This window comes from Polyergus mexicanus, unplaced genomic scaffold, assembly GCF_030449975.1.
Source record: "Polyergus mexicanus isolate NDT 795.1 unplaced genomic scaffold, iyPolMexi1.0 SCAF_8, whole genome shotgun sequence".
NCBI lineage: Eukaryota > Metazoa > Arthropoda > Insecta > Hymenoptera > Formicidae > Polyergus > Polyergus mexicanus.
Window position 1 is genome coordinate 7,923,625 of NW_027223328.1, and position 18,083 is coordinate 7,941,707.

Sequence of the window (18,083 nt, forward strand, 5' to 3'; positions counted from 1 at the left end):
ACAATAGAGAAAGAGAAAGAGAGAGAGAAAGAGAAAAAGATTATCCTTCGCAAAGAATGTTATCGATGTTGCGACACCGTGAAAGACTAGGAAATACGACGGAATATAATCCGCCATTCCCGAGAAAGAGAGGACGCTCTCTTAAGAACGATAGATTTAAATAATCCCGAACACGCGTTCGAAACTCATCGTGCGGGGACCGTCTAAGGTCGATCGCTCGGCTGTGCAACGCGGTCCCTTAAATAATCCCTTATAAATTTTACGGCTCGCTGCGAGATCGGCAACATTCGTCATCCGTGACATCATTTTTGGGTCGCCTGGACCGGTGCCTGGAGCTTTCCCCTGAACATAGCCGGTCGTTCTCTTCCTATCTATCTACTCCGACTACCGTGTTGCTCTGCCACCCTTGTCCCTGCGCGTTTCATACCGTCCGCAAGAAATCTCCCGCCATAAATCCTACACCGTATCCTCGTGCGTGGTACCGCCGTGGTCTCGCCGGGGTATCTTTTCTTCGTTTTTGCTTGGGTTCCACTCGATTTATCGACATTACCTGCCCCGCGGGTCTACCCTTCGCATAACGCCCATCTGTGGACCATCTCGTTTTTGCGAACTTGTTCACGAAAATAGCATGACAGCACGCGCTCGTCGATTTCACGAAACGTTCACCCAGGAGTGAATTTTCTGATGTGCTATCGTATAGCATTCAATTTGCCAAAAAGCTAATAAGTAAGATCACCTTACGCGCGACGTGAATATCAATCGAATAATAATTCGAACGTTTTATAAACGTCGTGATCATGACGAAAGATAAAAAGATGTAGTTATAAAAGTACATTTTTTACTAAACGCATCACGTTTGATAAATTCTTAATTTCTCAAACTTTTTATTCGCGAGTCAAATTTCGAGAAGGCGAGATATTTGACGAGACTAGTGTCGATGGGGTTACCTAGCCTCATAAAGTTAGCTAGAAAATAAGAACATTCCACCGATCCTTTGAGATGGATTTTTATGTTCGCGAACGACACTTTTTCGCGGTTCTGTTTCAAGTCACGACGAGACATTTTTCTCAGCGGCGTTCGGACGCGTGCATCTCTTCGAACGAAAGCTTGTCATCCACCACAGGGATTTATTTCGAGTTTGAAGTCGACAAAACGAGGGCGAAAAAGGGCAGTCAAACGCAACTGAAAAAAATTTGCATGACTCGCTTTTGCGACGGCTTTAAATTTTTCCAGCGTTCCTCACTGCTCCTGTTTTTTATTTTTCAGTAAATTTTCAGAATAATAATTATCGTATATACTCTACGCAGTTTTATTTTCGTTGACTGTGATAGCCGACCGTAGCTGACGTTATTTCTTGCAAAAAAATGCTTTATTTGTCCCATTCTTCAAATCGTTACATTGACCGATAAAACGCACCAAGAATTTGTTGATAGACTCAATGCAAAAGATCATAAAATTCCGTAAACGGAATTATGCAATACTGTTGCTCGGATTTTATTATTAGCGTGCTATCCCAAAGAAAGTTACGAATTCTCTATAAATCGATTTGCCTCTTTAGGAATTAAATCGGAATCGCCTCGCATATTTCGGAATTTTTTTTATTTATTATCTGCTCTACGATTATTTATAAAGGACGACTCGATAATCTTGCGCGCGTGTCGCAAAATTCGCAATTATGTTTCTTTCAGGACTGTCCCGGCGAGCCGACGGATTTTCGAGCGGAGCAGTGCGCGGAGTTCAACAATGTGCCCTTCGAGGGAACGTATTATGAGTGAGTATCATAATCGTAATTATCAATGCCCATTCGACTGGAAACTCCGTCGAAATCGTGAAACAAGATTATCGTTACGTCGTGACGTTATGATTTACGACGGCGCTACGCGGTGGGATGATGATGAAATTTCTTTTAGCCTTTGACATCATTTAATGATCGTCCCTTCGCTCTATAATCCGCGGTCGCATGAATCGTCTTTTAATGGGGGAGATGTCATATTTATGGGCACGCTCTTTCTCCTTCGATCACAGTCAAAAGGGATTCGAGAGGTTCCGAAGAAACGAATGATATTGACGATCGTACAAATGCCGTAATTTACATCCGAACGATGACTCTTTTATTCGCCGCAAATATATATATTTTTGTCAGTATATCATCGCTCATTTTAAATATAAAATAAAATCGAATGACAAAAAGAAATTTCGAGTTGATGATAATCGGTGACGAATTACTGGGCGTCGATTGTCACTGACTTTTGAATTACGCAATATTCTTTTTTTCCACAGTTGGATTCCGTACACCGGAAGTCCCAATAAGTGCGAACTGAATTGCATGCCGCATGGCGAGCGATTTTTCTACAGGCACAAAGTCGCCGTGGTCGATGGCACTCCATGCGAATCTGAAAAGAACGACGTTTGCGTCAAGGGCAAATGTATGGTGAGTTGTGTATCGGAGCATCATAGTTTGAAGAGTAATCGTAATTTTACATAATGATTCTAATAATGATTTAAATGTCATGCTTTTGAGGAATATTTATGTTAAATGGGAGAGCGAATAAAGTGAATAATGTGTTACGATATAATTTCATGATAAATCTCTCTCTTTTTTGGCACGTCAGCACGTCGGATGCGATATGATGCTGGGCAGCGATGCCAAGGAAGACGCGTGCAGAGAATGCGGCGGCGATGGCTCAGATTGCAATACCGTTACCGGTTTATTCGACACAGATGATCTCCAAGTGGGTGAGTTATTTTCGTTGATTAATAATAATTATTACGCGAGTAAATTTCATCCATGATCATCATCTTCTAGCGAGCAACTTTAGACATTATTTCTGTCATCAATCGATATCTATTTTATTCAAGGAATACCTTAAGTTTATCGCTATTCTGATATAAGTATTGTATTTATTACTCTATCGTGCCTCTGCATTAATATTAGAGAATTACCACGCGTCTCTTTCAGGCTACATCGATATTTTGCTCATTCCGGAGGGTGCGACAAACATCGTTATAAGAGAAATACAGCCATCGAATAATTATCTCGGTGAGTACACGAAACGAAATAAATAAATTGACGTAAGAAATAATCATGCGAATATATTGATCTTAGTATCAATAGTCGTTTATATATATAATAGCCGCTTATTCCGAATAATTTTGAAACTTGTCGATCAGCCATACGCAACACAACGGGACACTACTATCTAAACGGGAACTGGAGGATCGACTTTCCTCGTAGCTTGCGCTTCTCGGGCACGATATTCCATTATGCCAGAGATCCTCAAGGATTTGCCGCGCCCGACACCATCACGGCCTTGGGACCGACGAATGAACCGATTTACGTCGTGGTTGGTTTTTATAAGCATCGATCGTTTTTTTTTTTTTTTTTTTCTTTGTTTTTGTCCATTAATCGTTCAAATCGAATAAAGAGTACACTTAACCGAAGAGTTTTACTTTCTTCGCAGTTGCTGTATCAAGATCGTAATGTAGGTGTGCATTACGAGTACAGCATACCGAAGAAATTCTCGTCGCGCACGGATCCGGACAGTTACACCTGGGTAACCGATCAATTCTCCAGTTGCAGCGTCAGTTGCGGCGGAGGTATTGCAAGATTCACTTTAATCCGACTAAACTATAAATTCTCAAATTTAATTTTAGTATAAGCACAATAATACGAAACATTTATCATACGTGAGATAATTACGTGATATTATTTATCAATTTTAACCGCAGTCAATTACCGTTGAATAGAAATGGATCGTTCACGATTTATAAAGAATTCATTTTTCTCACTCATCTTTCTTGAAATAACAGTCGTATTTGAATGCCACGAGAGCTGATTTATTCTCTCTGCGCTTTATTTATCTTTTAAGGCTACCAATCGAGACGGGTGGCCTGCGTGCGAAGGCGCGACAATCAACCGGTGGATGAGAGCCTGTGCGATCTGCAGCTGGAACCGCCCGACACGCAAGGCTGCAGCGAGGAACCCTGTCCGCCCATGTGGGTGGAAGGTCCGTGGTCCTTGTGCACGAAACATTGCGGCGAGGGGGGCGAGCAGACGCGAGAGATCAAATGCGAGCGGATTATCTCGGGTGGAATAGCCTCCGTGGTGGATGATTCCCAATGTCTGGAAAAGGTGGGGCCGAAAGGGCCCGTCAAGCAGGAATGCAACAGGGACGTGGATTGCCCGCAATGGCACGAGGGACCCTGGAAACCTGTGAGTTATCGTATTATCATCCACGATGACGCACTGAATTACTGTTTCGCGGTTACCGCCTCTTTTTCTCATATTTGCATACTATTTAGCTCCAAAGTTGACTTGTGTCTCTTTTATATAAAATATTGCAGTAACTTTTATATATAATATAATATCTTTAAAATTATATATATATATATATGTGTGTGTGTGTGTGTGTGTGTGTGTGTGTGTATGTTTTATTATACCATATTGTGTCTTTAATTTTGTAAAAGACAAAATGTAAAAATGTTTCTTCTAGTGCGATCACATATGCGGGCCCGGTAAGCAAATCAGAACAGTCACGTGCTACAAAAAGATTGACGGCAAGATCCAAGTGCTGGAAGATGAGGCGTGCGAAACAGAGGCGCCGGAACGTAAGAAAGCTTGCGAGTTGAGACCTTGCGCCGGTCTCGATTGGGTCACCTCGGCATGGAGCGGAGTGAGTTGTCTTAAACGATAAAATTTTTTATATAAAAAATTAAAAAATATCTGAATAAAATAATACCCCCGATTTTGTTTCCGATGAATAAATCGATATATAATTTGAGAATCTCTTCTTGATAGTGTGAGGAGAAATGCGATCTTACCAAAGAGACTAGAACCGCTCGTTGCGCTACCCAGGACGGCGTGGTTTACTCAGATGACTTGTGTGACGCGGACAAGAAGCCAGAATTGGAAAGAGAATGCGAGAAAGCCAAGAACTGCGACTTCCAATGGTTCATCTCGCAATGGAGCAAAGTAAATGCGAAAGAGAGAAGACTAATATTTTTGTGTTTATTGTTATTATTATTTTTTAAATGTATCTCTCTTTCTGGATTCATTAAAAATAATGTTAGTTATATTCCTTAAATTAAATGCTTTCAAATTTCAATTAATCAAATTATTAACAATTTCGCAGTGCTCGGCAGAATGTGGATCCGGCGTACAGACGCGCAAGGTGTTCTGCGGCACTTTCAGCGACGATACAGTGAAAAAAGTCCCGGACGAGAACTGTGATTCCGAAGAGAAGTTCGAAGACACCAAGAATTGTACTGCCGAGGAACCGTGCAAAGGCGAATGGTTTACAGGACCTTGGAGCAAGGTTTGTTTTATTATGTTTAACTAATATACTTTTGCATATATAATATGTTTCTTTTCTGATATAGTAAATTGGTTGATATTACTTCGCTTAATGTTACGACCATGCTTTTCTCGTATCCTGATCGCTCTCACCTGCCTTTACCGGCTTTCTATAAAGTTTTGAAATTTAATTTACATATATAACTCGCCTGTAATCGATTTGTTAGACTTGTTAACGTAATCTTCTCAAAGTTTAATCAACGATATCGTCAATCACATCGCAATGTGTTGCAGTGCTCAAAGCCATGTGGCGGCGGCGACATGACCCGTAAATTGATTTGCATGAAGGATAACAAAATGGTGTCTTTGAGCCAGTGTGACGCCAGTACCATCATGTTCTCCACCGGAAAATGCAACGATCAGCCTTGCGAGGAAGGTAAATTTAACTATTGTATTTATTTAGTGTTTATATTTAAGAATATTTTAACGTTTGAAAAGAACGTGTGCAAAAAGAAAAAATTTTTTTAATGAAAAATAATAGGATTTAAAATAACAGTAGAGCTTGAAAAAGAATGCATATTAATATTAACTTTAGAAAATGTTGTTTAATAATGTCAATTATTTAAAAATTTTTCACATACTGAAACAACTTTTTATTTATTTTATTATTTATATGTATGTGTAAAATTTCATTTTTATCGACAAAGTAAAATACAGACGTTAACATTTGCTTCATTATTATGCAGATCACATGATTTACATTGTGACGTCGGCCTGTTCATTATAGATTGTGAGCATAAAATATGGAGCGTACTTTGAACAGCAGGCGTGAAAATAACGAGTTCGCGGTATTAAACTCAAATGTCTTACTATACTATATTCCAAAGGGCAATGAACTACCCATCGTGAATATAACGTCACCTGCCCTCTTAACGAAGAAAATTAAGCTTCTGGCATTATTGAGACTATAGTCAATAAGGAATAAAGTGCACACGTAGAATTCTTCGCCATTCAAAAAGCTTTTTCATATTCTTACAGCCTGAATTTATCAAATTACAATTTATATAAATTTCTTGTGTTTCTTTGAACAAATACATCTTTAGGCGTGACACCGGCCGACGAAGAACCAGATGAGAAAATAACGGACTCGGAAGAAGAAGAATGCGAGGAAGAGGAGGAAGAGGAGGGGAAGGGTGCTGTTGAATACGGTCTACCCGAGGGGGTAAGCGAAACTGGGTCATGTTGCATCTAATCGAATATCAGGCGCGACTGAGTTACTTCGTAACTTCGTTTCTTATTGTTCCACCTTCCTTTTGAAGGAGTCGTTCTGAACTCGAATCAAATCAACCCTCCTTTACGCGCGAAACGATCCGATAATGCGATTCTCCTTTCGAATTCACATCTTACCGAGGACGGATTGATACGAAATCGAAAGGATTGCAGCATTGTGAAGCGTCTTTTCTTATTGCAGAAGGCGATGAAGGGCAAGCTGATCGAGCAAACGGAACCGACACCTCTGAGCTCGCCGTTTATCGGAAGTGACATTTACGACACCATGTTTAGCGATTCGACGAGAGGCGATATATCGCCTTCCGATTTGGGTAGCGGCGAAGGTAGCGGCGACGACGACAATGATTTCACCATGTTCGATACCAGTTTGTTCACCGGCAGCACGATCCTCGATACTGATTCCACTGCAGTCGAAGAGAGCGAAAGTCCAGTGAACGAAACCACGATGGAAGCCGGAACCGGTACGACGGAATTCGGGACAGAGGTGACCGAATCGTCGGACATCACCGAAGATACCGATGTGACGTTCGAAGGTTCCGGCACTACTATCGAGGAAGGATCCGGCACAAGCCCCGAGGAAGGATCCGGAGCGAACGCGTCTACAAATGCGTTTACGGAGGAAACTACGGTGGAAGAAACTCAGACATCGACGTCGGCTGTGACCGCGGAATCCGACAGTAGGTTTCTGTCAAATATATTTTTTACTACGAAAGTTTATTATCGATGCTGTAATGCAGCATCCGCATGCATGGAAATCATTAAGTATATATCATTGATAAAAAAATTAGCATCACTCTATATATATTTATTAATGATCTTTAGAGATATACTGAATCAAAGATTACAATTGGTGGGTTCTTCCGTTACAGTCTCCAGTGAAACTGCAAAATCTACCACCAATTCCGAAAGTTCCGAAAGTTCGGAAAGTTTAGAAAATTCGGAGAAACCGACAACGACCGAATCCAGCGACATGACGACAGAATCAACCGATGTCACGAGCGAATCGGGTGATACCGATCTTACCACCGGTTCAACGGATACCACAGATTCATCCATTACCGAATCAACAAAATTTACCGAAACGAAGACAACTGATACCACCTATACAGTGACGACCGATCCGACAGAGACGCAAACTACTGATACGACAGAATCTACAGACACGACTGAATCCACGGAATCTACATCCTCTTTGAAAACGGAAACCACAGTTACGGAAGAAATAGAAACAACGGAGAGGAGCGACGGGACCACTGAATCCAGCATTACAACAGGTAAGCATTAAATTGTAAGAATTTTAATTTAATGTTTTGTAGTTGCAAATATATTGTAAGTTTACGTTCTGTTATTAGTGTTGTTATTCAAATCTGGATTTTAAATATAACTAGTTTTTTTTAGTCTTGAATAATATACCATATAAATGCATGAGGGCTTATATTTTTTAATGTAAAATTAGCGTAAAGTTAAATAATTGTAATTATTATAATGAATCAAAAAGTAGAAATTATGTAATAATATCCTACAGAGACAGCGACTGAGACATCAACAATGATCTCTCAGCTGACAACCGAATTAAAAGTGCAAGGCGAGTATGATTTCAATTCGGAGGAACAGAGTACCGACGTCGTAACGACAGTATCGGGTGCTACCGAAGAAACCGATCTTATTACAACGATTAGCACGGAAGAAAGTACCGTTACCGAGACAAGCTCGACTGATGAGACTACAGCTTCTGGCAGCGAAACAACCGAAACAACAACCGAATCGGAACAAACCACGGAATCAGACGAGACAACTGAGATGAGCGTCAGCACGGAATTAACTGAGACAACGAAATTGACTGAGACAACGGAATTAACTGAGACAACGGAATCCGGATCGACGAGCGAATCCAGCGAAGTTACGATCGGTACATTAAGTGCGACCACCGAATCGGGCGCGACTACGGAGTCCGAAATTACGGGAACTACCGAGTCAGGTGCGACAACGGAATCGGAGGAGACAACTGTGTCGAACGAAACGACCGAATCATCGGCCACGATGTCGTCTCTCGAGGAGACAACGGTATCTGGTGAGACCACCGCGATGGAAGTTACGTCCTCCACAATCAGCGGAGAAACCGATCTTACCGAAAAGACTCATGGTAAACGAACGATTTGAAATGATCAAACAAATATTTTAGTCTATTAACAAACAACTTAATTTTCAGTCACGGAAATATGGACAACCAGCTTCCCAGAAACGACCGCGCACAAGCGGCAATGCAAACCGAGGAAGACATGCAAAAAGACGCCCTTTGGATGCTGCTACGACGGCATCACCACCGCTCGTGGACCGTTCGGTCAAGGTTGTCCGACACCTCAAACGTGCAACGAGACGCGATACGGTTGCTGCCCTGATGGCGTGTCGCCGGCTACCGGTCCGAAGAAAGCGGGTTGTCCCGATTCTCATTGTAACGAATCGCTCTTCGGATGTTGTCCGGACGATGTTACCACGTCGCAAGGGAATGATTACGAAGGATGCACGAAACCATGTGCAGAAACAGAGTTAGTTTTCACTCTTTAGAACGCATTTTTTTTTTTAATTTTGGCTTTTATAATTAAACGATAATATTTATACAAAATTTTTATTTGCGCGTCAGCTTCTCTAAACGCGTGAAAGTTGTATAAATCTAATCGCTCTTATGAATTTATAGATTCGGATGTTGTTCGGATAACGAGACCGCGGCTGATGGACAGAATTATCTGGGATGTTGTAACTCTACTGAGTTTGGTTGCTGTCCGGACAATATCAAAGCCGCTTCTGGTCCTGATGGCGAAGGTACTTATCTTGTCTTTAGACTGGACTTATATATATTTATTATACAGATTTTCGAATGACCTAATTTAATGACATATGTTGTGATTAGGTTGCGAGGAGGAAGCCACTTCCGAAACATCTCAAACGGAGATATATGAGACAACAACGCAACCTATCACATCTGAAGATTGTGCAAACACCACCTACGGTTGCTGTCCCGACGGCATTACCATTGCGAATGGCACAAACTTTGCGGGATGCGGTGTCATTAATACCGAAAATTGCAGCGCGTCCTATTTCGGATGCTGCCCTGACGAAGTTTCCGCAGGTACGAGGTTTTGTCGCGCAATAAATTATTCGATAAATTTCTTGAGAGATATCATTTCTCAAAACAGTTAATTACTCACAAAATTTATTATTCGAAAAAAAAAAACAATTGTAATTTCTTAATATTTTGAAATATTAACTTTATTATGAAATAATCGAAAATAATACAAACAATCCTTTATTATGAAATGAACAAAATTATGCGCAAAATAATACTTTAAACAATTATTAATTTTGAAATATTAAAATATTCAAAAAAATATTTAAAAAAAAATTTAATATTTTAAAATAAAATATTATAAGGCAAATTTCCTTTACAGTGTTTTAATAATTCTTTATTAATCAATTTCATAAAATTTGTCATCGATTAAACGTATCGATAATCGAAGGAAATCAGAACAGATAGGCGAACGATTCTGAATACATTGTATGTGTGTGTTTCGCTTTCACATTTGCCATTCTGTTCCTGCAGCTCTCGGCCCGGATAATCATGGCTGTCGGATGCCTTGCCACGATAGCGCTTACGGATGCTGCGAGGATGGGGTAACACCGGCGCACGGACCAAACAACGAGGGATGTTGCTTATCGACCCCGTACAAATGCTGTCCGGATAACATTCTGCCAGCGCGTGGACCAAACTTCTACGGCTGCGGCTGCCAGTACACGAGATTCGGCTGTTGTCCGGATAATTCGACGGCGGCGCGCGGACCGAGCAACGAGGGCTGCGGCTGTCAATACACGCCTCACGGTTGCTGTCCGAATCGGTTCACCCCCGCCAGCGGACCCAATTTCGAGGGATGCCCGTGTTACACTTATCAATTTGGATGCTGCTCCGACGGCATTACCATTGCCAAGGGTTCCCATGGTCAAGGTAATTTTACGATCGATGCGCATGATCAACGTGAGTCTACTCCATCAAAAGAATAAGAGATTAAATATAACTTGACGAAAATTCTATAGTTCAACTTGCTCACTGATTGAAAAATCAGCTATAAAATTTTATAATTGCTAAACAAATAAGCATCGCGATGCGTTTGGCGATATTCACAGGCTGCGGGTGCGAGAATACGAAATACAAATGCTGCTCGGACGGACGGACCCCGGCAACGGGACCGAACTTTGCCGGATGCACCTGCGAAGCTTCACAGTACGGATGTTGTCCGGACGGAATCGAGGAAGCTCAAGGAGAGAACTTTGAGGGTTGTCTTACGGTGCCTTCGATGCCCGGTGCTGCATGCGGTTTGAAGAAGGACAGAGGCTCCTGCCGAGACTTCACAGTCAAGTGGTTCTACGACACCGATTACGGCGGTTGCTCGAGATTTTGGTACGGAGGCTGCGAGGGTAACGAGAATCGATTCAAAACGCAGGAAGAATGCAAAGAGATTTGCGTTCAGCCGAAGGGAAAAGGTAGTTATTCAAAGACGATCCTTTGCGATTATAAATTATATATATTGTCTTCTTGTGATATAAAAATAGAATTAATAAATTTTGATATAAAACCAACTTTTTTTATGAACCAATTATATATTAAAATATTCCGAAATATATGGAAACAAGGAACTTTTCATTTATTTTGCAGCTGCTTGCTTCTTACCGAAAATCCCTGGTCCTTGCGAAGGATATCATCCGACATGGTATTACGATGCGGGCAGGAAGCAATGCGGTCAATTCATTTACGGCGGTTGCCTTGGTAATGCTAATAAGTTCAAAACTAGGGAGGAATGCGAAGAACTTTGCGTCACGCCGGACGATGTTGGTAAGCAGCTGTATCCATAATGATAGAAATTATCCATATTTTTTAATTACTTTGCCTATAAATACGGATTTAAAATCTCTCTCGACTCTTTTTATATATATTTTACGATCTGAAGAATCTACAACTAACAAATTAATTTATTGTTTATGTTTTATACAGATGCTTGCGATCAACCAAAAGAAACAGGTCCTTGCGCAGGCAACTTTACAAAGTGGTACTTCAATCAAGAATCGCAGGCTTGCGAGCAATTCATATATGGTGGTTGCAAAGCGAACGACAATAATTTCCCGACAGAGATCGCGTGTCATCAGCAATGCTTACAGCCGGGTCGAAGGAAAGGTATGTTTCCTTTTCGTTACTTCTTTCTGTACGTTAAAATTTTCTGCATTTTACATATATAATTTATTATTTTATCCGCATGATGTTAGTTGTAAAATGTGATTTAAAGTGAGTTTCTCAATAGATCTTCGGTATTTTGTAAATCTTTGCTATTGACAGCATTATGCAATAATTTCTCTAAAAAATTAATTACAAATTTGGGGATAAATCGAATTCGGTAACAGTAGTATTATATCTAATACTAGTAGTATTTATCGTTTGAATATTTTTGACAATGATAACTAATATTAACAAATTCCATCTAACAATAGATTCAGACATAATTTATAATAGTAAATCTAATCGAAACATAATGTGTATATATTATATATATTGAATACACATTTTTTCTTATATATTTAGATATTTGATACGAAAATTTTTATTAAAATTAGTAATATTTTATGAAAAAAAAAAAGAAATCTGTGAAAAGAGAGATCTAATAAGAGATTTAATGACACATCCAGAAAATATTTAATAACATATTTACAGAGAGAGTCTTGATTAAATTAAGTTCGCGGTTACTCTAAATAGCAGAGCATAGTTTTATTGAGAATGATTGGCGTCAAGCGTGTTCAAGTAATTCGGAACTCCTTTGCCACCGATATTAGTTCTAAACGTCAGTTACGAGGATCGAGTCGACCGCACAGTGATGGACGAACTTTTGCAGTAAAACTGTCTGACGTGTGCGCCTTGAAGAGAGACCCCGGACCCTGTCCGGGCTCGGCATTGCGCTGGTATTACGATGCCGAACGCGGCACTTGTAGCCAATTTGTTTATGGCGGTTGTAAAGGCAACGCCAATAAATTCCGTACTCTTGCTGCCTGCCAGCAACGTTGCCCCTCAGAAGGTACAGAAAACAACAAGGAGAGAGCTTTACATCGCTTCGTGATAACATTCACGCGTAGAATAGGCAGGACTCCGATGCCTTTTGATTCGATTTCGAGAAAGCGTTGTCCTCGCTTTTTTTTTTATGGCACACACTTGGCACTCAGGTGAATGGTGACCGAAAAAGGCACGTCTACGATGCAATACCGGAGCAGTTTCGGCACCAATGTGATCACGATTCACGATCGTGCTTTAGCTTTCACACAATTTTGTTAAACACATTTTCACTTGCATATAATCCCATCGTCCTTAAAAATTTTTTAAACATTTTTTGAGTTGAAAAATTTGCGAAGTAAAATTGATCACCGCGTTCCTTTAATTTTTTTTGCGATATGTCTCATATTTAATGCTAAAGTTTTATCTTCTGTAATCGAATTAGACTTGATTTAATCAGTTAGAAATTGAAGACTCTCTAATGCTAATAATAATTATATAATACAATCTGCACAAATTTAAATAGCATAATAATTTTTTACGCAAAACAATTCAAAAATGAAATAGGCAAGATTCTATTATGACTATTATTAAACATTATACCACAGCCACGAACTCATTTAAATATTACAGCTCTACTTTATAACTCAAATAACTCTATAATATTATTATATATGGTGGTGATGGAGGAAGAACTACTAAACATTTTCATAAATAACTTTATTTTGGATGAATGCATATTTTTATGCTATTATATGCTATATGGTTGACTAATGAAGTAAGAAATTACAAACTAGTGACATATATAGCTATAATGAAATAGCTGGGACAGGTTTGATTAACGTTTGCTCTAACTTTGCATGATATAATAATGAATGCGATTAACAGATAGTTGCACTTTGCCGCGGGCGGAGGGTACGTGCACGGAGAAGCAATCTCGATGGTACTTTGATCAATCGGAGAATCGCTGCATGCCATTCTATTACACCGGCTGCGGTGGCAATAAAAATAATTTTGAATCTAGGGACGTATGCGAGTCTGATTGTCCGCCCAAGATCGGTAAGATTTCCTTTGCGCCCTTTCTATAACGTCTTTCTCTTCAAATTCTGTTAGTCTTGAAAACGCTATTTTTCTTCGAGCATTTTTTATTCTATCGCTAACACAAACTATCTTTTCTATATGAAACTGTACGATGCACGAGAGATTGTAGTCGGAAAAGTTTATATCTAGTGTTATGCATATTTTAATATAATATCACACACACACATTTTATTGCACAGTTACATTGCAGATTCTTTCTCAATACAAAAAAGAATTTTATAAATATTTGCGCCAATCTTTTAAATTGATTCCATGATAGTAATTTATTTTACATAGACAGAGTTTCTTATAAACTTATTATTGTATTAATTTATTATTTCGACGCGTTGATGAAAAAAGACTTAAAAAAAGATTAATCTTTAATCTTATCGCTATACATATCTTTTATACGATCGCAATTGATTGAAAAAACTCATTAAAAAAAATAACGCATCAACATGCAAATACAATTTCTAAATTCACGAACGTAGAACAAGACATCTGCCTTCTACCCGCTCTCCTGGGCGAGTGTCGCAATTACACTCAACGATGGTATTACGACTCCTACGAGCAGCATTGCCGACAATACTATTACGGTGGATGTGGCGGGAATGAGAATAACTTTATGAGCGAGCAGGATTGCGTCAACAGGTGCGAGACGGCCGTTACCACGCCACCCCCGCCGGGGCAACCAATCGAACAGTTTCGAACAGGTAACGGCCGGCTTTCCGGACAATCTCGGAAATATATCCGCGCGTAACACGATACCGCTACTATGGGCTATAATATTGTACAAACGTAACATCCGCAGAATTCTGTTTCCTGCGCGACGAACACGGCCCGTGCTCCGAGAATCAGATCAAGTGGTTCTACGACAGTCGCGACGGCGTCTGCAAGCAATTCCGGTACGGCGGCTGTCAGAGCAATGGTAACAACTTCAACACCCGCGAAGAATGCGAGTATCGCTGCGGAGAAGTTCAAGGTACAGAGATTTAGAAAACAAAATGATATTATATAGTTATAATCTCAATAATAATATTTACTCGAGTATATACCGTATACGTAACAAAATACATATATATTTATTTTTTATTATTTTATTTTTTATCTATCGTGACAGAAAATATTGGAAACGTTTTTCAGATGCTTGTACGCTAACGAAAGTGATCGGTCCCTGCAACGGCTTCGTGAAACAGTTCTACTACGACCAACACAGCGATTCCTGCTACGAGTTCGAGTACAGCGGCTGTCAAGGCAATAAGAATCGCTTCCTGGATAGAGAATCCTGCGAGAGGAAGTGCAGACGACAGCCGGTAGTCGTTACGCCGCCGGAAGTTACTCAAACTACGGTGGCACCGCCACCGATCGAAGAACCGAAGAGTCCGATCTGTTTGGCATCGGTCGATTCTGGCAATTGTGACGACTCCATCACCGCGTATTATTACGATGCTCAACACCAAATGTGTCAGGCGTTTATCTACGGGGGCTGCGGCGGTAACGCTAACAAATTCCAGACCGAAGAACAGTGCGAACGACTCTGCGGGAAGTTCCACGGACAAGGTAAAAAGTTATACATATATAAAAAAATTTGACACAACCATCGTCGTTTCCTCTTTATGTGCAATAACGGAACTTTTCCTTTAATTATAAATACTGTATAACTGAAATAAATTAGAAGAATCTAATTTTAAAGTTTCTAAGCGAAGTATTCGCATAGCGTGCAAAATTTTTCTTCTTCTTATTTTTACTACGTTAAGACGACATATTTATTTCACGAGGAAAGACGATTGTTTAGATTAACGTGTAATTGGAATTGAATTTTAATTGTCTTAGACATGTGCAATCTTCCCGTGGATTCTGGCCCGTGCAGAGGCGCTTTCCGCAAATATCACTACGAACCGAGCTTACGCGCCTGCCGTGAATTCAATTATGGCGGATGCGACGGTAACGCGAACAGATTCAGCACTATCTCCGAGTGCGAGTCTATCTGTATACATCACGAGGAACCTATGCCCCCTGGAAACGACACTAGCGTTTCGAATTTGTGTACGTACATTTATCTTATTGTATTTTTATCGTCTTGTACAATGATTTCTTTTTTAATTGTATTAATTTATAAAAATCGTGCTACTTTTGTCCACTCTCCATCGCGGGAGATCGGATAAACTTGGAATAACAATATTCGTGATGATGATACAGCGATCTGTAAAGAACCGGTCGATAGCGGATCTTGCACGTCTGGTTCCACCAAGCGATTCTACTTCGACGAGGAACGCCAAACATGTCTGGCGTTCATTTATACCGGATGCGGTGGCAATCGAAATAGATTCAAGACTTTCGAATCGTGCATTAATACTTGTCTTAGGAGTAAGTCCAGGATATGAGATCGTTAACAAGTTTCCTCTTATTATCTTTTTTGTATTTTTACAGACTTCGTCTTTCAGCTTTGTATAGCAGTGTACACAGCAATCATTTCTTTTGTACATATATACAACTTCAATTTTTATATACTTTTATATATTTTTATGCTTTTTTCAGGCAAAACTTTTGTTCATCACATCTTTTATCTCTCAATTCTTTATACCTACGACAAAATTCTGCTTATATGTTGCCGTATCAATTAAGTTTACATGTTCAAAAATTTATATTTCTTTTATGTGTGCGTGTGATTAAATTAAATTCATACAATCAAACGCAGATATGGCAAAGAAAGCTATAGCTTTGACATTTTCGGAATATCTATCTCTCAAATATAATTTGTAAAAATTGTTTAATAGTTTTTATGTGATTGATATACGATGATCGTGAAAGCAAAGGAACATACGAAATCTTGTGTATATAAATTTCAAACATTGCTTATAAATTTCTCCGCTCGATGTGAACACTAACGTGCATTATCATACATTAATTCTATGCAGCAATATAAATGTATATAAATGTACCAACAGCTTTTCTTCTTGGAATTATTCTTCCCATTTAGAAGAATAAAATTTTTTAATTTCTTGCAACGCACGTGATTGCAGCAAGTAACGAAATAGACGTGGACTCCAAAGACACGAAAGATCGCTGCGCGGAGGCTAAGGAAGAATGTAACATCGTCCGCTGTCCGTATGGCAAGGAACAATACGTGGATTCGCAAGATTGCGAACGCTGCCGTTGCGTCGATCCTTGTAGGACGAAGATCTGTCCTGAAGGTACTCGGTGTGCCATTACGCTAGTCGCTACGCAAGACGGCACGGAGTACAAGGGCGTTTGTCAATCGAGTGAGTATGTCGTTAATAACGAAAATAAGTTTAACGTATACTCTGCAATTTTAGCTTGATTTCAAAATTTTTTAAAATTATTTTTACGTCCGAAAAAAAGAAATTTTTCTCGCAATAAAATAGTTTCTTGAAAATTATATTTTTTTTTCCGGAAAAAAGAATTAAATCGCTGTCACATAATTTGTATGGAAAGATATACGTTTGAAAATAAGTTTGGTATTAAACCATTTTGAGCATCTTTTTTTACGATCTTGTTCAAAATAATGGAATGGCGTTGTCTTTGCAGTCGTTAAACCCGGTCGTTGTCCAAGAGTATCCAATAGCACGCGGTGCGAGCAAGAATGCGTCACGGACGCGGATTGTCCCGGAGAATGGAAGTGCTGTGATAGTGGCTGCGGTACATCCTGCTTGGAACCTGCGCCGGAAGAGCCTTTGACAACGACGTTACTACCCACTGTCACCCCACCGCAATATGGCGGTGAACCCGCAATGATTCAACAACCCGATGAACCTCGCGTCAGCGCACAGGAGGGCGGTTTCGTCACGTTAAAGTGCGTTGCGTTAGGAACTCCCAGACCGATCATCACATGGAGAAAGGATACCACATTGGTAATTCATCTTATAATTGGACCGATATTTTTTACATTCCAGAAAAAATATAATAAATATGTAATTATAAAAGAGAATAAAAAATTGTATTTCCAATTATATAACTTATAAAATATTGCGCGCATATATTTTTCTAGATTGGACTTTCCGAGACAAGACGGCGTATATTGCTCGATGGATCTCTTCAGATCATTAATTTATATACTTATGACAAAGGAACTTATGTGTGTACCGCTGACAATGGCTTAGGACCACCGGTAAGAGCGGAGTACCAATTGGAAATCACAGGTACGTGGACTTATCTTGCAAGGAGCAATCTTTGCTCAATGTATAACTCTAGATAGAATAGTAAGTAGTAGTAGTAATAACAAGTAGTTAGATGGTATGAGGTTTGCACTAATTTAGCTACGAATGTCCCTGACTGGTTGACGTGAAATGCAATCGGACATAATAACATAAGTCATTC

General features: G+C 39.7%; 1 protein-coding gene across 5 annotated transcripts in view; it reads left to right on the top strand.

Moving 5' to 3' along the window:
* The window catches only part of Ppn (proteoglycan-like sulfated glycoprotein papilin), a 101,566-nt gene that overhangs the window by 78,605 nt on the left and 4,878 nt on the right, over window positions 1-18,083 (top strand). For 3 of the 5 annotated variants that reach the window (XM_070300834.1, XM_070300833.1, XM_070300830.1), the window contains exons 5-35: window positions 1,689-1,771; window positions 2,281-2,431; window positions 2,613-2,736; window positions 2,960-3,040; window positions 3,172-3,344; window positions 3,462-3,597; window positions 3,870-4,213; window positions 4,494-4,673; window positions 4,799-4,972; window positions 5,133-5,315; window positions 5,588-5,729; window positions 6,397-6,515; window positions 6,765-7,260; window positions 7,453-7,857; window positions 8,109-8,726; window positions 8,793-9,129; window positions 9,279-9,403; window positions 9,492-9,710; window positions 10,182-10,580; window positions 10,760-11,116; window positions 11,289-11,465; window positions 11,625-11,804; window positions 13,554-13,724; window positions 14,237-14,458; window positions 14,557-14,727; window positions 14,889-15,305; window positions 15,579-15,791; window positions 15,945-16,112; window positions 16,769-17,008; window positions 17,295-17,617; window positions 17,755-17,905. In XM_070300834.1, coding sequence (XP_070156935.1) covers window positions 1,689-1,771; window positions 2,281-2,431; window positions 2,613-2,736; window positions 2,960-3,040; window positions 3,172-3,344; window positions 3,462-3,597; window positions 3,870-4,213; window positions 4,494-4,673; window positions 4,799-4,972; window positions 5,133-5,315; window positions 5,588-5,729; window positions 6,397-6,515; window positions 6,765-7,260; window positions 7,453-7,857; window positions 8,109-8,726; window positions 8,793-9,129; window positions 9,279-9,403; window positions 9,492-9,710; window positions 10,182-10,580; window positions 10,760-11,116; window positions 11,289-11,465; window positions 11,625-11,804; window positions 13,554-13,724; window positions 14,237-14,458; window positions 14,557-14,727; window positions 14,889-15,305; window positions 15,579-15,791; window positions 15,945-16,112; window positions 16,769-17,008; window positions 17,295-17,617; window positions 17,755-17,905 — 7,279 coding nt within the window. The remainder of the gene's footprint in view (window positions 1-1,688; window positions 1,772-2,280; window positions 2,432-2,612; window positions 2,737-2,959; window positions 3,041-3,171; window positions 3,345-3,461; window positions 3,598-3,869; window positions 4,214-4,493; window positions 4,674-4,798; window positions 4,973-5,132; window positions 5,316-5,587; window positions 5,730-6,396; window positions 6,516-6,764; window positions 7,261-7,452; window positions 7,858-8,108; window positions 8,727-8,792; window positions 9,130-9,278; window positions 9,404-9,491; window positions 9,711-10,181; window positions 10,581-10,759; window positions 11,117-11,288; window positions 11,466-11,624; window positions 11,805-13,553; window positions 13,725-14,236; window positions 14,459-14,556; window positions 14,728-14,888; window positions 15,306-15,578; window positions 15,792-15,944; window positions 16,113-16,768; window positions 17,009-17,294; window positions 17,618-17,754; window positions 17,906-18,083) is intronic. The other 2 variants (XM_070300831.1, XM_070300832.1) reach the window with 2 other exon arrangements.